The sequence below is a fragment of the Prosopis cineraria genome, unplaced genomic scaffold (assembly GCF_029017545.1).
Source record: "Prosopis cineraria cultivar Desert tree isolate PC_DT_omini unplaced genomic scaffold, ASM2901754v1 PC3, whole genome shotgun sequence".
NCBI classification, from domain to species: domain Eukaryota; kingdom Viridiplantae; phylum Streptophyta; class Magnoliopsida; order Fabales; family Fabaceae; genus Prosopis; species Prosopis cineraria.
The window spans coordinates 48167111-48185494 of NW_026555334.1; the positions used below are offsets into that span (position 1 = coordinate 48167111).

The 18384-nt window shown below is 36.2% G+C and overlaps 2 protein-coding genes across 3 annotated transcripts; one reads left to right on the top strand and one right to left on the bottom strand.

The window, feature by feature from the left end:
* Positions 1-309: 309 nt before the first annotated feature.
* Positions 310-6133, bottom strand: LOC129306773 (aspartic proteinase 36-like). Of its 2 annotated transcripts, none has more exons than XM_054947497.1 (10): positions 5610-6133; positions 4858-4987; positions 4464-4711; positions 3752-3979; positions 2820-2982; positions 2668-2741; positions 1774-1864; positions 1214-1289; positions 940-1011; positions 310-712 (listed from the first exon to the last, which is right to left on the bottom strand). In XM_054947497.1, the coding sequence occupies exons 1-10, from the start codon at positions 5819-5821 to the stop codon at positions 561-563; spliced, it is 1446 nt and encodes a 481-aa protein (XP_054803472.1). In that variant the 5' UTR covers positions 5822-6133; the 3' UTR covers positions 310-560. The 2 variants fall into 2 exon arrangements, with proteins under 2 accessions (XP_054803472.1, XP_054803474.1); XM_054947499.1 differs by having other exon boundaries at positions 655-712; positions 940-992.
* A 4118-nt stretch (positions 6134-10251) lies between these two features.
* Positions 10252-11210, top strand: LOC129306017 (thioredoxin F-type, chloroplastic-like). The gene is made up of 3 exons (XM_054946310.1): positions 10252-10545; positions 10646-10745; positions 10825-11210. The coding sequence occupies exons 1-3, from the start codon at positions 10274-10276 to the stop codon at positions 10957-10959; spliced, it is 507 nt and encodes a 168-aa protein (XP_054802285.1). The 5' UTR covers positions 10252-10273; the 3' UTR covers positions 10960-11210.
* Positions 11211-18384: the final 7174 nt, after the last annotated feature.

An 18384-nucleotide genomic window follows, 5' to 3' on the forward strand; every position in this document is an offset into this window, starting at 1 on the left:
GTAAGGCTATCCTTATTAAAAAAAAAAAAAAAGAAGACGACAATGCTCCCCTCAAAATTTTTAATATAGTACAATGTCGTTCAGTATTAATAGATTCCACATGATAATCATTAATTTGACTGGATAATACTTCATTGGTCATCTATGTGGCAAGGCACAATGGGAATCATCATTTCAAGTCTTGTCCTGTTTAGTTATGTTTAAAATAATAATTATAAAAAATAGTGTGATGCGACTGATTTTCACCTCAGGCGAATCATTCCAAGGGAAAAGGAAAAAAATAAAATAAAATAAAATATAGCCGTTGAAAGGACGGACTCACGGAATTATATGATAAATACAAGTATCCAACAGAAATGAATGCCCGCCCTTGCATATTACCAAAAAAGACAAATAAAGAAAAAAAAGGTATGTATTGTTAAATTCTTTAATTAAAATATAATATGTAGATAAATTCTTTCCAGAGGAAAAAAATAAAGAATATCTACATATTATATTCTTAATAAAGAATCTAACAACAAATATTGAATAAATTGCATCTAAGTATTATACTTAAAGAGTTAGTTTATTACACTGTTTGGCATGACAATTAACAACAAAAGGAGTGCCAGTATTCTTCCAAACGTTACAGTGGAAGCCGATGATATATCGTGGGCACCCACGGCATATACTTTTCCAGACGTTTCATCCTTCACCTTAACGACGGAAGAGCCTAAAGAAACAATGATACAGAGTCAAATTGTTCAGTCCATCAGATTAGGAGTGAAATATAATGAATGAAACGTGATTGGCAGCTCTTCTGAATGGCCAGATTCTATGCAAATAAATATCCACTCTCATCAAGAGTACTCAACGACACGAGCTTGACAAAATGCGATTAGTATAAATGTTATTTAACAATCGTACAACTGAAATTATAAAAGTCTACTTGACACTCACAGTTGAATTCAGTCCATCCAATGGTCATATTTTCAAGATCATATGCGACTAGCCTGTTTGATAGCACCAAATCTGCAGTTGGAAACAGTCCAAAAGTTCCAGCCATAGCATGATTTAAATTTAAAACTAGCATCACCGGAGGCATGCATATATAAATTTCAACACGCACTCCCACACACATAGAGGGAACAATACAGGGCTCATTGTTCAGCCCTTAATTGCTTAATCAACCAAGACTAAATGGACAAACCACAGCAAGTATTCTAAGTTGTACCTCCAAGAAGAGTCATATCCTTTCCATTCTTAGTTTTCGCGGTACTTTTCTGCCAGCCAACACACCACTCGCTGTCCTGGGGGACAACAGTTAAGGATAAGGTCATATCAAGAAATAGAACATCATTTTCTTTTGGTGTTATTAACAAATTTATCAAAAATGAATTCTCCAAAGGCCCCTTTAAACCACATTAAATAGTCAACAGCAAGTAGAAGGTATTTAGCCCCAGACGCACAAAAATGAAATAAAATGAAAAAAGGAATAACATGAAAAAGTATATCTATGGATAAAAGTGACATTTTTTATACCCTTGTCACCTTTGCGCTCTTTTTTTTAACATCAAGAACAGATAAAACAATTGAGTAAATGATTACATGGATATAATAGATATTACACGATTTTTTCCAATTCTGATTTCTTTTCCACCGTTGAACTAAATGGGGCCTAAAAATTAGCTTTCACATAAAGGTAAGCTTCTCATTTGAGAATTCAGAGGTTACAAAGCCGTTCAAATCACAAGACTTCATACGTATACAATGAATGATCAAGTTCCCACTTACTTTAGTCTTGAATAAGTAGTCATGAGGATAAGATGTCAGAGTTAGAGAGTTCTCAAAGTGAAACTTGACCAAAGGAAAACCATCATCAACACTGCAAAGAATATAATAAACAAGAAATTAAGCCCTGCATAAGTCAAATAAAATAGCTAAGGAAAATACTTGCATTATTCTGATGTCATAATTTTCCATATTAGATTCTTTGTAAAAGTGGAACAGATGCTTCTTGTCAACCTAATCATATATGAAATCACTTGTTGAAAAACATGCAATTCACACGACAGGTCCTCCCCAGAACAGCAGACACAGGACGCAAGGAAAATAATAAAGAACATAAGAAGTGCCAAGAGGCAGGTACAGCAATGCCTATTAGCCTAATAAATGATCTTTGGTTTTCTCAAGTAACAAACCCAATATTATTATTTCCGTTTGTATTACGTCAAGAACCTGATAAATGATTTTCTGGCCAAAAGTTCTTCCACTATGTGAACATGCTCTAGTCCACAATCTAAGATCCCAAGAAAAAAATAACTCTCTTATCCGAAGTGAGCCTACTGCATGCTGCAATATATTTGTTTTGTTGGTGATATGACCTTTTACTAACTGAATGTTATGTTACTAATATTTGAGAAGATAACTATGAATCAAAATCTTTTATCACCATAACCCGTGACTAAACAGTCAAAAGAGTTATGATTAGTGCCTCTGTTAATTCATTTGACATGCTTGGTTAGCGGAAACAGCAAGAGCAAATTAAACCCAACCAAAAAAAAAAAAAAAAAAAAGATCTCTCCTTAATCTTGTCCACAAAAGACATTACTGATATTACAAAGACATGCAAAATTTATTCTCCACATGTGAAAGAAAAGGAAGCGACGAAAAGAATGAAGACCATACTTTCCCGAATACTCAAAACATGTAAATTGATTGTCCACAAGAAGTAACTTCAGTCCAGACTGCCCAGCCATAATCTATGATAAAGAACTATCACCATCATAATTATTCAAGTAAATGTATTCAATTTAATCAATCATTACATACACATTTACCTTGTCTATTAGTTGTTCATAAACTGTTTCAGGAAGATAAGCTAAGGTTGTACCACTATCTATTACGGTTGCCATATCATCTCCAAAATCCAGTATACCTGAGGAAAGCTGTAGAAATTCCTTATTGACTTCAACGTCCTTCAAGACTGCATTGTAGTGTGCCCTATAATAGTTAAATAGACTGCAGTTATAACGATTTCAAATCCAACAACTTATAAAAACCTGAAAGAATGAAGAAACTTCCACAAGAAAATGGAAAGTTTTATGAGTCAGGGACCTCAGAAGGAAAAAAGTGGGAGAAAGATATCTTCCTCTTTGTTGCCTATAGGACTCATTGGCCTTTCTAGTTGACAAAAAAGAAAAAGAAAAAGAAAAAAGGAAAGGAGAGGAAAGAAAGGGCATATCTACATAAAAATAATAGAGAAAGACATAGTTGAATTTTATTCTCTCAGCATGCTGGAATGCATAAAATATTATCCTTTCCAATTAACATGCTAGATTACTTCATTTTCTGAATCACAAAAAGACAGTGTCAAAGTAACGAGATAGATGCTAAAAGAATAAAATCTTCCAACCATTTTTTTGGTGACTTGACGGACCAGTATTTAGGTTGTACAATGTGCAAATATTTCAGTACTGGCAATTTTAGCATTGGATAACTTAAGAGTTCATACTTACATTTAAAATACAATGACAAGGCCATTAGCTAAGGTTGACAAGAAAATAAAGAATATAGGGTGCATGTGAGCTGAAATCTTCACTCTCCTGTAGTGAAATAGTAGTAGCATTATAACTAAAAAAATTATAGTAGCATCATCATCAAATGAACACCATCATATTCAAGTGAATCACCGCAATCAGTTAACAACATATTGATCAAATTTACGAAAAACATCATGGCATTGAAACAAAAACTCAAATAATGTACATACTGTCCAGAAAGCAATGGAGTTGTGTTGAATTTCGGCTCTATCACTTCCCCTATAGAAAAGATTCCACCTCCATGAATACTATCGAGGCAGTGTGAAAATATTTTTTTCACCTTTCCAGATGCAGCAAGTTGCGAAAGCACAGACGAATTTGCTTGTCCAAAACCTATAATTCCATCAAGGGCCTCATCAGATGATGAACCCAAGCCCCCAGATTGTTTTGCACCACACCTATCCACAAGAGAATACTTTAGGAAACACAAAAAAATTCATTGAGATGCAATGTCAACAATTTTGTTATTTTTTCTAAATTTCCTTCTCTTCCTCAGAAGAAAAATATTTATAAATAGAAAAGAAATACTGAAACTCCCACCTTAAATTTTGTTATAACGCAATGAACATCAAAAACAAATAATACTCCAAAAAAAAAATGTAACTGATAAATTTAAGGGTGAAAATAACAAAAGAAAGTCCGCACTAAAAAGCCACAAAATTACAGCAGAAAAAATTCACAGAACACAAACAATTTAGCAAAAGGAGGATGAAAAATTATTTCACATCCAAGAACAGTTCTCTCACAAGAAGCAAGAATAAGAACCTACCATCAAACTCAAAAGCATCGCCAAAAGTGAAAATTAAAGTTAGAAAACAGCTTTGGTCATTAGGTATCGACATTATATGACAACAGAAATAAAATACAATAAATTATTCTTACCCAAAAATTACACTACTATTTGTGGGTTCGCTATGAAGGTTATCATTGACTTTATCAAATGTAAGATCATCCTTCACAAAATATCCAGAAGTTGTGCCCCCATCTCCGTAAGTTATACTGTATAGGCAGGACTTTTGAGGTTTGCAATCAGAGACTTGATTGTCGTAAGTGGATTTGCAAAACTCTCCATCACAATAAACTGGTTTTGAAGTATTGGAGGCCTTTGAATCATACAGTGTCAGCTCTATCTGTAATGCATCAGTTATGCAGTAAGGAATACTTCAATAAGGAGTCAATATAACTTTTCTTCTCTCCCTTAAGTCTGAACCAGTATGCCTAAAATTTCATGTGATTAAATTTACGGTAGCTATTAAAGAGTAGCACGGATACATACCCCAAGATCGCTCTGCTTGGGACACTCCGTGCATTCAACACAGTTTACCCATAGAAGGTCACTTCCTGTATCAACTTGCACATAGTAGTCCTTTGGAGGAGAGCCAATACCGACTTTTGTATAATACAGCCTGAACCAATTAGCCATTAGCATCCACTCTAACATAATCACAAATTTCTAACAGGGAGCAGCGATAACCAAACTAGAACTGCCTCCAGAGTCCAGATCCAGACAAATGAAAATAGTAATGGAAAAAAGTAGTGCAATCCGCCAGACAAGCAAAGGAGGTGTGAGGTGCCTCGTTGATGTCACCTTATATCTTCACCTTTATACAACTCCTGACACAAGAACTCTGGTACTTAAATTGAAGGGGGCAAAAGAAAAAAAGAAAACCAGAATTATATAATTGTTGGCCAAGTTCCCCTGGGCATTTTGAAAGTCTATTGCATAGAACACATTAGACACTCATCCGGTTATATTTAATGAAATAAGTCACTTTGGTCCGAATAGAATGAGAAGGGGACCGGTCGTCCATCATAAGCAAATAAGGAAATGGCTGGAAAACAATAAATGCAAGAGGGGTTATATCTCACCCTGCACCTGAGCCCTGAGGGTTAAGAAAGCCACAACAATTACTTGTTCAATGTTGAAAATAATGAAATTGGAAAAATGACCAAAGAAAACAAAATCACAACAAAAAGCGACTCATTTGCGTGCCCAGGGAATTTGAAAAGCAGCAGCAGGAAACGAACCCAGTTTCAGAAGGAAGGCCATTGCCGCCAAGGCTGAGATCAACCGCAGACAGGAATCTACCGCGACGACGGTCGTCATGAGCTTTCAATGCACTTAAACTCCTGGGGCGACCTTTGAATTTATGCACCACAGGAAACGCTAAATTTCCGCAAGCAACCCAAGAAAGGTCCAGAACTAATATGCCCACCACCATCAATCCTCTGAGATCCATTTTTATGAGCTGGAATTGAATTCTACCCGACCGTTGCTTCGAGAGAGAGCAATGTTAAGAAACACTAACCACAAATAATAATAACGAAGGAGGAGGAGGAGGAGAAAGAAAAAAAGGAAAGAAAAGCCGAAGGGACAACTGGAGTAGAATTCAAATATCCAATCTAAAATGTCATTGTTGTTATCATTTGTTCTTGTTTGGGGCTAGAAATCCAATGCCGACCCTAATGAAATAAAGGTCGGAAAATGGGAAGACAGGAAGAAGCAAGGGAAGGGAAACATGCAAAAAAAGAGGCTAGTCGGCAACAGATACCAAGAGGGGGAGGATTTCCCGACTTCAACGCCAAATGCCACGTTCTCAAATTTAGCATGCACTCTCGTCTCTTGACTTGACTTTTTTCTTTTTCTTTTTTTTAAAATTGCCTAATTGACTATATAGGGATGAAGATAAAATTATTGAAGTCAAGTGTGTTCCACTTGATAATTGATATGTCGTGTCATATAATTTAATGCTTTTAAGTATGTATCAAGCACATATTAATGTTGAGAAATATAATCAATTTACATCCATTAAGTACTTATTTAAGTACATAAGCAGAGGGAATGATAAGGTGGTTGCTACAATATATAACAATTATGATGAGATTCAATAATATTATAATTATCGATACATATCTGCATGTGAGGGATCTTGGAGTATATTTGGTTTTTGACATATATCACAAATTTTCTTTTGTTCAAAGATTATGCTTTTATCTCCTCAATTATTAGTATGATATTTATTCTAATGATGATGATGATGTAGCTAAATTGTTGGATAAACAGGGAGTATGTGAGTCGCAGTTTCTGGCTTGGATGAAAAGGAATGAGTGGGATACAGTTACCCAAACACTTACATATATTGAATTCCCTTATCATTATGTTTATTAAAGAACAAAACAATCTTGAAAAAGAAGGGAATGTGGTTTTGATATTGGTAAGATTACTCATGTAACTTGATCATCTAGAGAACTATACTATTTTAGAATTCTTTTGACAAAGGTTAGAGGTCCTTCTTCATATGATGCCATTAAAATCGTCAATGGAGTAGTCCACAAAACATTCAAAGATGCTTGCTTTGCATTAGGATTACTAGATGATGACAGGGAATACATAAATGCAATACATGAAACTATGACTTGGGCTTCAGGAACATCGTTGAGAAGAATGTTTGTGATTATGTTACTATGTTCTTACTTGAGTCATCTTGACTTTGTATGGAATAATATTTCAAAAATTTTATCTAAAGATCCATTATGCACCTCCAAAAATAATCAAAGCTTATCAAGTAATTTGAATATTTTTCAATCCAATTACTATCAATTAAAATGTTTTGCAAAATATTTATGAATAATCATTTAAATTTTTTTATACATTATAGCGATTAGTGTGCCAATCTTTGAAAAGGAACAGGCTACACTACGCGAGATCAATCGCTTTCTAAAGAGTAATGGGAGATCACTTTAAGATTATCCATCCCTACCATTACCTCAAGAAACTTCGATATTTGAAATCACCAACCATCTGATACTACAAGAATTGAACTATGATCGAGATAGCTTACACATAAAAGCTTCAAGGCTAATTAGTTCATGATGAGCAAAGATGTATTTATAATACTGTCATGTCCTTAATATCTTCACAAACAGGAAGATTTTTCTTTGTCTATGGTTATGGAGGCATTGGCAAAACATTTATGTGGAATGCGTTATCTTCATCAATTTGTGCAAAAGGAGATATAGTTTTGATTGTGGCATCAAGTGGAATTGCAGCAACTTTATTGCCATCCGGAAGGACAAGACATTCAAGGTTTACAATCTCTATACAAATAATTGAAGACTCTATTTGTTGCATAAAATAAAATTCTGTATTAGCATGTTTAATTGAAGTAACAAAGTTAATCATATGGGATGAAGCACCAATGGTGCAATGCTATTGTGTTGAAGCCATACACTTAGGAATATAATGCATTCTAATTATCCATTTAGTGGGAAATATGTTGTCATGGATGGTGATTTTCACCAAATCCTTCCTATTATTCCAAAAGGAACAAGAAAAACAATTGTAAATGCATGCATTAGTTTTTCACCCTTGTGGGACCATTACAAAGTTTTCCAATTTAAGAAGAATATGCGTTTATCACTATCAACTTTAAATAATGATAATGAAGATTTGAAAAAATTTTCACAATGGATATTAGATGTAGGTGATGGGAACTTGGGCTAACCACATGATGATGTAACTGAGATAGAGGTTCCTCATGATTTATTGCTTTTTGACTGTGACGATGCAATGGAAGCTATTGTGTCATCTACTTATCTAGATTTGCTTGATAATTTGTCTAACACTAAATATGTTAATGACAGAGTAATTCTTTATCCTACCATTGAAGTTGTTAATCAAGCTAATGATTACATGTGCTCTTTACTTCTTGGTGAATCTATTGAGTTCTTAAGTTGTGATTCCATTTGCAAGTTAATAAAAGATAGTGATTCATTTGATGATTTGTATAGTATTGAGTTTCTTAACATAATCACTTGCTTTAGATTACCTCCTTATAAGCTTCACTTGAAGGTTGGGACCCTTATAATGTTACTCCATAATATAGACCAAGCCTTTCGTCTATGCAATGACATAAGGTTACGTGCCACTCATGTTGGAAGAAATGTTATAGAAGCTATAACTTTGAACGGTACAAAACAAAATGAGAAAGTCTTGATCCATCAAATGGACATGAATCCCTTAGAAAGTAGATGGCATTTTCACATACAAAGAAGATAATTTCCTATTATTGTTTCATTTGTAATGACGATCAACAAAAGTCAAGGGCAATTATTGTAAAATGTTGGATTATGTCTTCCAAAGCCAGTCTTCACACATGATTAATTTTATGTAGCACTATCAAGATTCTCTTGCCCCATAGGATATTTACTACAAAAAATGTTGTTTGCAGAGAGATTTTTAAAAATTTGGTGTAACATGTGTTTGTTTTTAAAACCAATGAAGACATGTTTCATTTTATATGTAATTCAATAAATGCAATCCTCATAAGACATGACTATTAGAATTACAATTTTAATATATGTTGAAGTGATACTTTTGTTGATTTTTTTAGTAATTGTTTAAGAATAACTTAGATTAAATATTTTGTGATTGAATATGATTAAATTCATATAATGTATTGCTCCCCATTGCGTAGTAAGGCTTGTTGACTATATAACGTTGGGTCTCTCTTCCCTTGGGGCCCTCTCTGTCACTTCTTGTTTTCTCTGGCTGGATCTCTCTCGCTCTTCTTTACCTCCATATTTTCCTTTCCTGTGTTTCTTAACCTAATCATATACGCAATCAACAACCAATTCATATCGATGCAACTTCCCCTGCTCCTTGCCTTTAAATAATTCGTTGAAATATATCTTCCCTCATGTCTTACCTTATGCTAACGAAAAGGGGGGGGGGGAATAGCATTATAAAGAAGTTATGAATGTAAATTGTGATTAAAAAATACAAGTTTAAATTAATGCGGATGAAATAGAATCGTGTACATTTTTATTTTTATCAATTATTTAATGTTTTTTGGGATTTCTATAATTTATTAATTATTAATCGTTACTTGCGTCTACATGTTCACCTGTGTTTGAAGCATTCGTTGTATTCTAGCCCAATTATGTCAATTTTTGAATATTGGAGGATATTACCATTTTCTGTATTTAATTAATTTAACTATTTTAAGGATGACAATGGCTGATTAAAAAATTCAATAAAGATCTCTCGACTATAAATAATTAAAAAGAAAATTTTAAAAATTTTGAATTTTCACAATAAAAATATATTTTATAAGAAAAATGAACAAATCACAGTAGAAAAAGGAACTAGGTAAATTAGAATAAAAATAACACTTAAAATGCAATCAAGTCAAAGTAATGTACCAAATAATTAAAGAAAGACAATTAATAATATTTTGTAAGAAAATAAATAAATTACAATAGAGAAATGAAGTAAGGTTAATTTTATTATTTTACTCTCAAATTTAATTTCAATTCAAAACCTTTAAACTATAGTATTCAGAATTTTTTAGGTTCTCTTTTTAATTATCTGTGATCAATGAACCTTTATTGAAATTTTTCCCACACAATAGTCCAGGAGGGAATGGCCATTTACCATTGGAGAGAAACGGGGCGGAAATTTCCCGAAAACCAGTAGATATTTGAGAAAGAAAGGGGCAAAAATGTGAAGGGGGGATAGTAATGAAAGAAAATGAGTGGGCTGCGTTGGTTGTGAGGACAGGAGAAGACGGGGACAGCCCTGGCATGTGTGATAGGGAGCGCAAGAGAGAGGGGCAACAGCGTCTTTTGAGGAAACTGAGGAGGAAATAAAAATAGGCGGTGACGGGAGGCACGGAGAGATCAAAATCAACATGGCTGTGCTGAACCTCAGTCTGGGTGTTCCTCCTAAACAACCCGCGAGATGGGTTGCCTCTCCCGTCTCATCTCCTCCGAATACGCTGGTCATGCCCCGCGGTCCTCGCCTCCCTCGCGGCGCTTCCCCTCTCACGCTCACCGTTCGCTCCAGCTTTGATGCCGCTACCGCTACTGTGGGCCAGGTCACCGAGGTCACCAAGGATACCTTCTGGCCCATTGTGCGTGCCGCCGGTGATAAGACCGTCGTCCTCGACATGTATACTCAGTGGTACTTCTTCCTCTCTCCTCCTTTCTCTGCCCCCTTCTCATTCCTTTAATCGTTCCCGACTTGATGTGCAAATTGGGAAGTTCTGCTATTGAATTCGCAGGTGTGGTCCTTGCAAAGTTATGGCCCCCAAATTTCAAGAATTATCTGAGAAGTATCTTGATGTTGTCTTCTTGAAACTTGATTGCAACCAAGAGAACAAGGTGAGCGTGTGTTAGCTGGTTCCCAAGTTTTTTATGACTCGCATGACATGTATTTGATGGTTGATTTGGTTGTCGGCAGCCCTTGGCAAAAGAGCTTGGAATTAGAGTGGTTCCGACCTTTAAAATTCTCAAGGACAGCAAGGTTGTAAAAGAAGTCACTGGGGCTAAATTTGATGATTTAGTCTTTGCCATCGACAGTGTTAGATCGAGCTGAAATATGTATCTCTAAAAATATGATAGTGAGTATTCATCGCAATTGTAAGTTGAAGGGAAGCTTAAGAAACTTATCCTGATTCACATGGAGTGATACAGTCAGCATTCATGCAGTTTTAAGTTTTTAAGAAAACTCATCCCAATTTACAGGGAGTGGTGATCAACACTGCCCATTCTTCCCTAGTTATGTCATTGCATACTTATTTGGCTGTCGAGAACCGAAATTTTTGGAGAATTCACATTTTGATATCATCCAACGCTCCTTTTGACTGCTAAAGCATTCCATGGCAATAGCCTTTCATCCGTCAACATATACAGTGCACTTAAAATTTAATTTTGCACCCACTACAGAGCCAGGTCTTGCAGGGACGCATCGGGCCTGCTTGCCCCCTTCCCCCGATACTTTCCACTACTCTTTGAAAATTATTGATTTCTTTATAAAAATTGGTAAGATTGATTCTGAGGGGGATATTTTATGTTATTTGGAAATTTGACACCCTTGCATCCCTTGATCCATGGGGTAATAGTTAAATAAATTATAGTTTCTATAATATATTTTTGGTAAGTCATTTCATTTAATTTTTTTAAATGAGTGAAATGAGATGAACTAGACAAATGAAAGATTATATTTTCGTTGATACCTGCAATTTCCCTGCTTAGATGCGGACACCGGTCTATATCTATTCAATATCCGTGCAACTGAAAATATGGGATACGCTAAAAATATGTTCTCCTCGGCAACATTTTAGACGATTTCATGAGCAATAATCCTCTGTTGAAGCGGGGAAAAAAGCATGCTATGACTGAGTAGGAATCCTTGTGCGGGGTTAAAACTTCTAAGTTTCCAAGCGCCATCATCAATGAAGTAAGAAAGCACACAATACATGCAGATTATCAGGTAAAAATTATATAATTAAATCTTATCCTTAATATAAGGACGTTATTAGTGAGTGATCTAGAAATATCTTTATGAATACTTATTAAATTTAAAGGCATACTTTAATTTTGGTAAACTTTTAAAACTTAACTCACATAAATTCTCCTATATAAAAAAGAGAAAATTAGTTTTGTGATTCTTAAACTTTTAATTCAATTATAATTCAATTCTTTAAGTTTAATTTACTGCAACTAAATTCCTTAAATTTGGTGAATTTGAAAATTTCATCATTGCCTCAAATTGGATTAGACTTACTTATAGGTCAACAATGCTTACATTTAAGTTTGTTGGATTTAAAAATTTCATCATTGCCACGAATTGGATTAGACTTGCTTATGTGTCATCAACAATGCTTACATGGCATCTCATCATTAGCATGTGTTTAAAACAATCACAAAAAAAAAGAAATCTAAAATTAAAAAGGAACAAAGACAAGTTTGAACTAGCAAAATAAAGAACGCGAGAACTCTAAAGCTTCTTAGACTTTCTTCGAAGCCAAACAAGATCTGCAGATGGCGAGAACTCTACAAGGAAAATATAAATATTAATATGATGCACGATGAGTCTTGTTTGTTTCTCGAGGTAGACAAGTTTGTAAAGCAAATGGATTGAGCAATTGTTCGTGGTGAACAACGAATACCAGGCGTGCCAGAGACACTGAGTCTCAATTGATAACAAAAAGGGCCTTAAGCTTCCTTACCACAGTTCATTTGGATGTAAAAAGATACAAGGCTTTGGTAGAATAAGTGTTTAATTTTATTGAAATGAGAAAAAATTACAAGTCTAAATAGAAAGATTAACTGATAAACTAAAAGGCTAAAAAGTGTAAAACAACGAGTCTTTGGTTGAGTGTTGACTAATTTCTTCTGTGTCTTCATCTTCTATTTATAGTGCCAGAGTAGTGGTAGTTTCTTCCTTAAGACCTAGCACATTTTGTCAAAGAATCAAGGATCTCGTGACACTCATGGCACGGTCTTTATTCCACACTCTCCATTTTGGTAATCAGCCCATTTCACTAAGATACTTGAACATGAAGCCTATAGGTTTCAGCATTACTAGAGATCGTGTCCTTCCATGCTAATGGTTCAATGTTTGCAGCTGACAAAATTTTAGCATGTTTATTTATTGTGGCCTTTATCGAGCTTCAAGGCTAGCCCCTTTTGTTTATATTAGGCCTAACACTTCAGTTACTTAGCTCAACTAGCACTGTGACCTATTCGAGTGATGTTTCATATTTTAGCCTAAAAATACCCCCCGCATTCCAGTCGCTGATAACGTAAGCCATGTGGCACATTTAAAAAGGGACTGAAACATCGCTTCATTTCTAAGTTCCTTTTCTTAATATAAACTCATTTCTTTTTTGTTCACTTTTCTTGCTTTTTTTTTCGTTTCTTGACCTTCAAGCATTCACTCCCTTACATCCCTCTTACCTTCGCTCTCAAATGGCTTCCTCTACTGCTGTTCTGTCTTTCACATCCCTCGAAAGTCTGCTTGATTCTCTGGTGATTATCTAGAATCCTGTTACCCTACTTGGCAGGTTATGACGGTACATATTCAGTGGTTGAAAACCCTTATTTTCCCCGAATTGATTCCTCATTCTAATAGGTTGCTTATTTTCTTTACAGGAGGATTCTTTGTTCGACGATTCTTTTGCTTTCTAGTAAGTTTTTACTTCTCTTATTCAGTCCCAAAAACTCTGCTATCCCCTCCTAAGTCACTCAATAAGGGAGATGACCTGACTTAGAGGTGAGCCCTCTCCTAAATCTATGTTAACCTTAATAAGAAACTTGATTTTAGCCCAACGATTTCCCCTTTTCCTAGTCATCCTCAAAAGGAATGGCTCAGCCAATGAATGATGATCTTACCAGCGGACTCTGACGATGATAGGGTGAGTCCCTTCAATGTGGAGGGATGGGTATCTAGATCACAAACCCCCAAATGGTCCTTTCTTCTTCTCCTCTGCCATTCTTGAGCCAATCCCCACAGCTCCAACCCAAGTTGCTCAAAATGTGGCTTGAGAGGTAATCAAGCATGTTTAAATCCCGGGACTGTTATGTCTGTCACGGCCCTAAGTGGTGCTGAGTCCAGATGACTTCGGGTTTGCTATTGGCCAAGGAGAAGTTTTCACTTTAACCCCAAGTGGTGAGTTGGAGCTTAAGGGTAATGAAGTTCAAGGTTCCTACCTCTACTGAGATCTCAAGGATTTTCCTCCTATCAGTTGATCTCACTTGCCAGCTCGGCAAGCGCCCTAGAGGTTGGGGGCCCCGAGAGGCCCTTGGAGGGATTTCAAGCAATAAATGTAGAGAATAAGATCGTCACCCTGGCCCCACCCAAGGCGTCTTAGTGCAAGATCAAACTGACTCCTTTGCTCTCGCAGGCCGTGTGGAGAAGGCCCTGTGATCAGCAGCACGGTTCGCACGTCACTCCTCCCCTTCCACGAGCAAAGACAAAGCATCTCATGGACCTGATTCAGGTATTAGCTTGTTCTTCTCTTTCCTTCTAGTCTTTCTAGTCCCTTTCTTTTTCTCTCATTACTGACCTTACTTCATTTTCTTCAGCTGGCTTCGTTGGTGGCGGTACCCACTAACACTCTTCTAGCCTGCATTCGCATCCCTAAAACGGACATGGTGTTGTATGCTTTGGGTCATGTAGTTTCAACTCACCGAGACCCACCTCATTCTCGAGTCAAAACTATGAGGAGATGATTTGAGCTTTGAAGGCTGTGGAGAAGGCAGTCTCTATGCTTGAGCTGGCGCTCTTTCGAGCTCAAGTCCCGACGTGCTATAGCATTATTAGTCGATGCAATAAAGAACTCTCCCTTCTGTAGACTACTTGAAAAACATTGGCTTATGAAGGACGAGTATCTTATCATTAAGACCTGGATGACTGCTGCCATTGATCGAGTCTAAGAGATTGCTCTCGCATAGATCACCTCCAGCATTATAGGTTAAGGTGGCAGACTTGAGGCACCAGCTAGTAACAACTAAAGAGGAATTGGCACGGGTTGAAGCTAAAGATGGTCCAGCTGAATCTAAATTGGAGATCGTGACTAAGGCTCTAGATGAGGTACCAGCTGTTTCGAATGAACAGCTTCATTCCATGCTTGAATTCGAGGCGGCCCTTACTCGCCATCAAACCCTATCTGAAGAGCTGGACTCAGTTTTAGCGATGTGAGAGATTATAGATATTATTTGTAATAATAGACATATGTACCTTATTTTTCATTCTTTATTCTATACTATACAACCCTTGTAACACAATTCATGTATAATAAAGCAAATTATTATTTTTATTATTGTGCACCCCTCGTATACCCTGAGGCCATTCTAGGCCTCAGGTCTTTTGTTGCTTTAGACTTTACTATATTAGACAGCCAATACTTCTTTAAATATTTTTCATTTATAGCCCATCTGTGTGAAGTCCCGTCGATGCTAGCTAACATATATGTGTTCCCTTTAAGTACTTCATTTATCCTCAACAGCCCTTCCTAGTTAGGTAAAAATTTATCAAGCATTCGATCTTTAGAACCAGGTGATAACACAAGTTTCTACACGAGTTCATCCACCCAAAAGTGTTTCCTTTTTATTTGTTTTATTATATATCCTTGAAACCTCTTTCTTTTAGGTGATCATATGATTCAGTGCTTGTAAACGAATTGTATCTAATTGAATTAACTCGTTCATTATAGCCTTGTTGTAGTCCTCAGACAATCTTTCTAGATTGTTCGCAAAACATAAAGAAGGACTGTTATTTTCATATGCCACACATACGGGCTCGTGCCTATAGCCTCTCTCTTTGACGTCCAATATGCCTATATTGTCTCGAGCAATCATAGGTGCCATTCTCTAAGGTTTTTCTTCAATTGTCTTCTTTAGAATTTCAAGGATTACCTTATTGGAAGTTTCAGCTTGTCTATTTGCTTGAGGGTAATATAGTAAGGTGTCAAATATTTAATCCCACTTTCCTCGACAAAGGCCTTGAAATCACTTCCAGTGAACATTGTTCCTTGGTTTTGTTGTAATCATTTGAGGAATCCCAAATTAAAACAATTTGCTCACGTATAAAGTTAATGACGTCATCTTATTCCACTTTCTTCATAAGGATGCCTCTACCTACTTTGTGAATAATCTATGACCACTAAGAGGAATGAGTGGCCCTTAGATGAGGCCAGATAGATCTTTCCTATTACGTCCATAGCCAATCCTCAGAAAGGCTATGGTTTAATAATGAGATGCATGTTTGATGTTGGCACCTATTGTGTTGGCTTGTAGGTCAGGCACTTTTTACATCTTCTAGCTAGATATTCGATGCAATCTTTTGTCATTGATGACCATAAATATCCATGCCTACGTACCAACCATTGCATCTTTAACCTTAACCGGTGGGCCCCACATACTCCCTTATGCACCTGTCTTAAGACCTTTATGTAGTTAGTGAAGGCCAAACCATAAGTAAAACCCGTCAAAGCTTTTTCCTGTATAATTCATCTCCAATTAGAGTAAAGTGTTGAGAGGCATATCCCTATCTTGTAAGGTTATCGTTGACTGAGATTTTGTAGATAACTTTTGAAATCATCTTACCAATTATGGGCTAACCTTTATGAGACCGCGCCGTATCATACTGTCAAACCACATTGAGCGACCGAGGGATGTTCTTTCCGCTCCACCACATTTCTTTCTGATGAATTCAAGTGATAGCCTTAACCCTGATGCTATTTGAGCCATTTCATTAGCTTCCCCCAATTCTAAGCTTAGGGAACGTGAGTTAACATTATCGTCTCGAACTCTTTTAAGATCTAAGAACCTTCAGCATAATACATTACTAGAGCCTAGAGGCGGGCTTGTACACTTATACTTGCCAGTTAATTGTTTGATAACTAACTGAAAATTCCCTTCTATGACCACATCACGGGCTTTATTTCTTAAAGAATTTTAAGCCTTGTGAGCAGTGCCTTATACTCTACTTGATTATTATTAGTACATTCAAAATTTTGAAGAAGATAATATCATTTTTATCCCAATAGGAGAGTTATTACTATCCTGGCCTCAAATACTTGTCCAGTACTAAACCCATTAAACTAAGCACCCAGGGCCCCGGATCTACTGAAAACACAAGTAGTTCTTGTGCTCCGCTTCAGGGAGCTCAGCTGAAGGGTGATCAATTAAGAATTTGTTAATGCTTGGCCCTTTATTGATTTTTGAGGCAAGAATATTAATGAGAATTCTATCAAGGCCAAGCTCCATTTTCCTATACGCCCCGTCATGATTAGCCAATTAAGTATGTATTTAATAAAAATCAGAATGAGAAACAACATACACAATTGTATTTATTATATAATGCCTCAATTTAGTACAAGCATAATATAGCACTAAACACGCTATTTTCACAACTGAGTACCAAGTTTCTATGGGAGTTAAACACCTACTTAAATAATAGACCGCCTGCTCACATCCTCCATCAACATTTTGGGCTAACATACAACATATGGACCTGATGGTGGAAGCTAAATATAATAAAAATAGGGTATTCTCCTTTAGGGCTGCTAAGACCGAAGGCTTCGTTAAGTGTTCTTTAATCTTGTCAAAGGCCGCCTAATGATGTCTGGTCTAGGTGAATTCTTTAACATCTTTAAGCTTTAGGAGCTTGAAGAACTCTCTCGTCTTTCCTGCTAGATTGGGATGAAACACCTGAGATAATTGACCTGTCCTAAGAACCTTTGAAGTTCTTTCTTTACTTGGCACCTTTGCTTCTAAGATAGCCCATGCTTTATTCCGATCTACTTCAATCCCCCTTTTGTGGACCAAGAATCTAAGGAAATTACCTGTTGTTACACCAAAAGCACATTTAGGTGGATTTAATTTAAGGCCGACTTCCCTCATTCGGAGGAAACTCCTCCTCAAATGCTTAATATGATCATGTGACTTCTTAGATTTAATCATTATATCATCTATGTACACTTTAAATGTTTTCCTATCATATCATGGAAGATGGCATTCATAGCCCACTAATAGGTAGCCCTGACATTTTTTAGACCAAATGGCATGACTACCCATTCAAATGTTCCAATAAAGCCTAGGCACCTAAAAGAAGTTTTTTGAAAGTCTTTTTTCACAATAAATATTTGATTATATCCGGAGAAGCAATCCATAAATGATAATAGAATGTTCTTTTTCTTGACCTCAACATCTATCAACCTGTTTGCAATAGGCATTGCATACATGTCTTTAGGTATGGTCGCGTTCACGTTTTGAGAATCTATGCAAACTCGCAGCTTTCTATTTTTTTGATTACTGGGACTATATTTGAGAGCCACTGGGCATACCTATAAGGCTGTATGAATTCAGCCCGTAGGAGGCGTTTGATATCCTCTTTTACTCATAGCTCTACCTTGATTGACATTCTCTTGGCAGGCTGTTGGTGCAGTCTATAATTTGACTTTATAGGAAGCCTGTGTTTCGACTAGCTATCTCGTTAACCTTGGCATTTCAT

What these genes read in the sequence shown, in the direction of transcription:
- LOC129306773 (XM_054947497.1), bottom strand. Translation starts at nt 5,821, where the DNA reads ATGGATCTCAGAGGATTGATGGTGGTGGGCATATTAGTTCTGGACCTT. An exon ending in CCAAGCAGAGCGATCTTGGG is followed by an intron (nt 4,712 to 4,857) that starts GTATGTATCCGT and finishes GATGCATTACAG; the next exon opens with ATAGAGCTGACACTGTATGA. An exon ending in AATAGTAGTGTAATTTTTGG is followed by an intron (nt 3,980 to 4,463) that starts GTAAGAATAATT and finishes TCTTGTGGATAG; the next exon opens with GTGTGGTGCAAAACAATCTG.
- LOC129306017 (XM_054946310.1), top strand. Translation starts at nt 10,274, where the DNA reads ATGGCTGTGCTGAACCTCAGTCTGGGTGTTCCTCCTAAACAACCCGCG. An exon ending in CTCGACATGTATACTCAGTG is followed by an intron (nt 10,546 to 10,645) that starts GTACTTCTTCCT and finishes TTGAATTCGCAG; the next exon opens with GTGTGGTCCTTGCAAAGTTA. An exon ending in ATTGCAACCAAGAGAACAAG is followed by an intron (nt 10,746 to 10,824) that starts GTGAGCGTGTGT and finishes GGTTGTCGGCAG; the next exon opens with CCCTTGGCAAAAGAGCTTGG.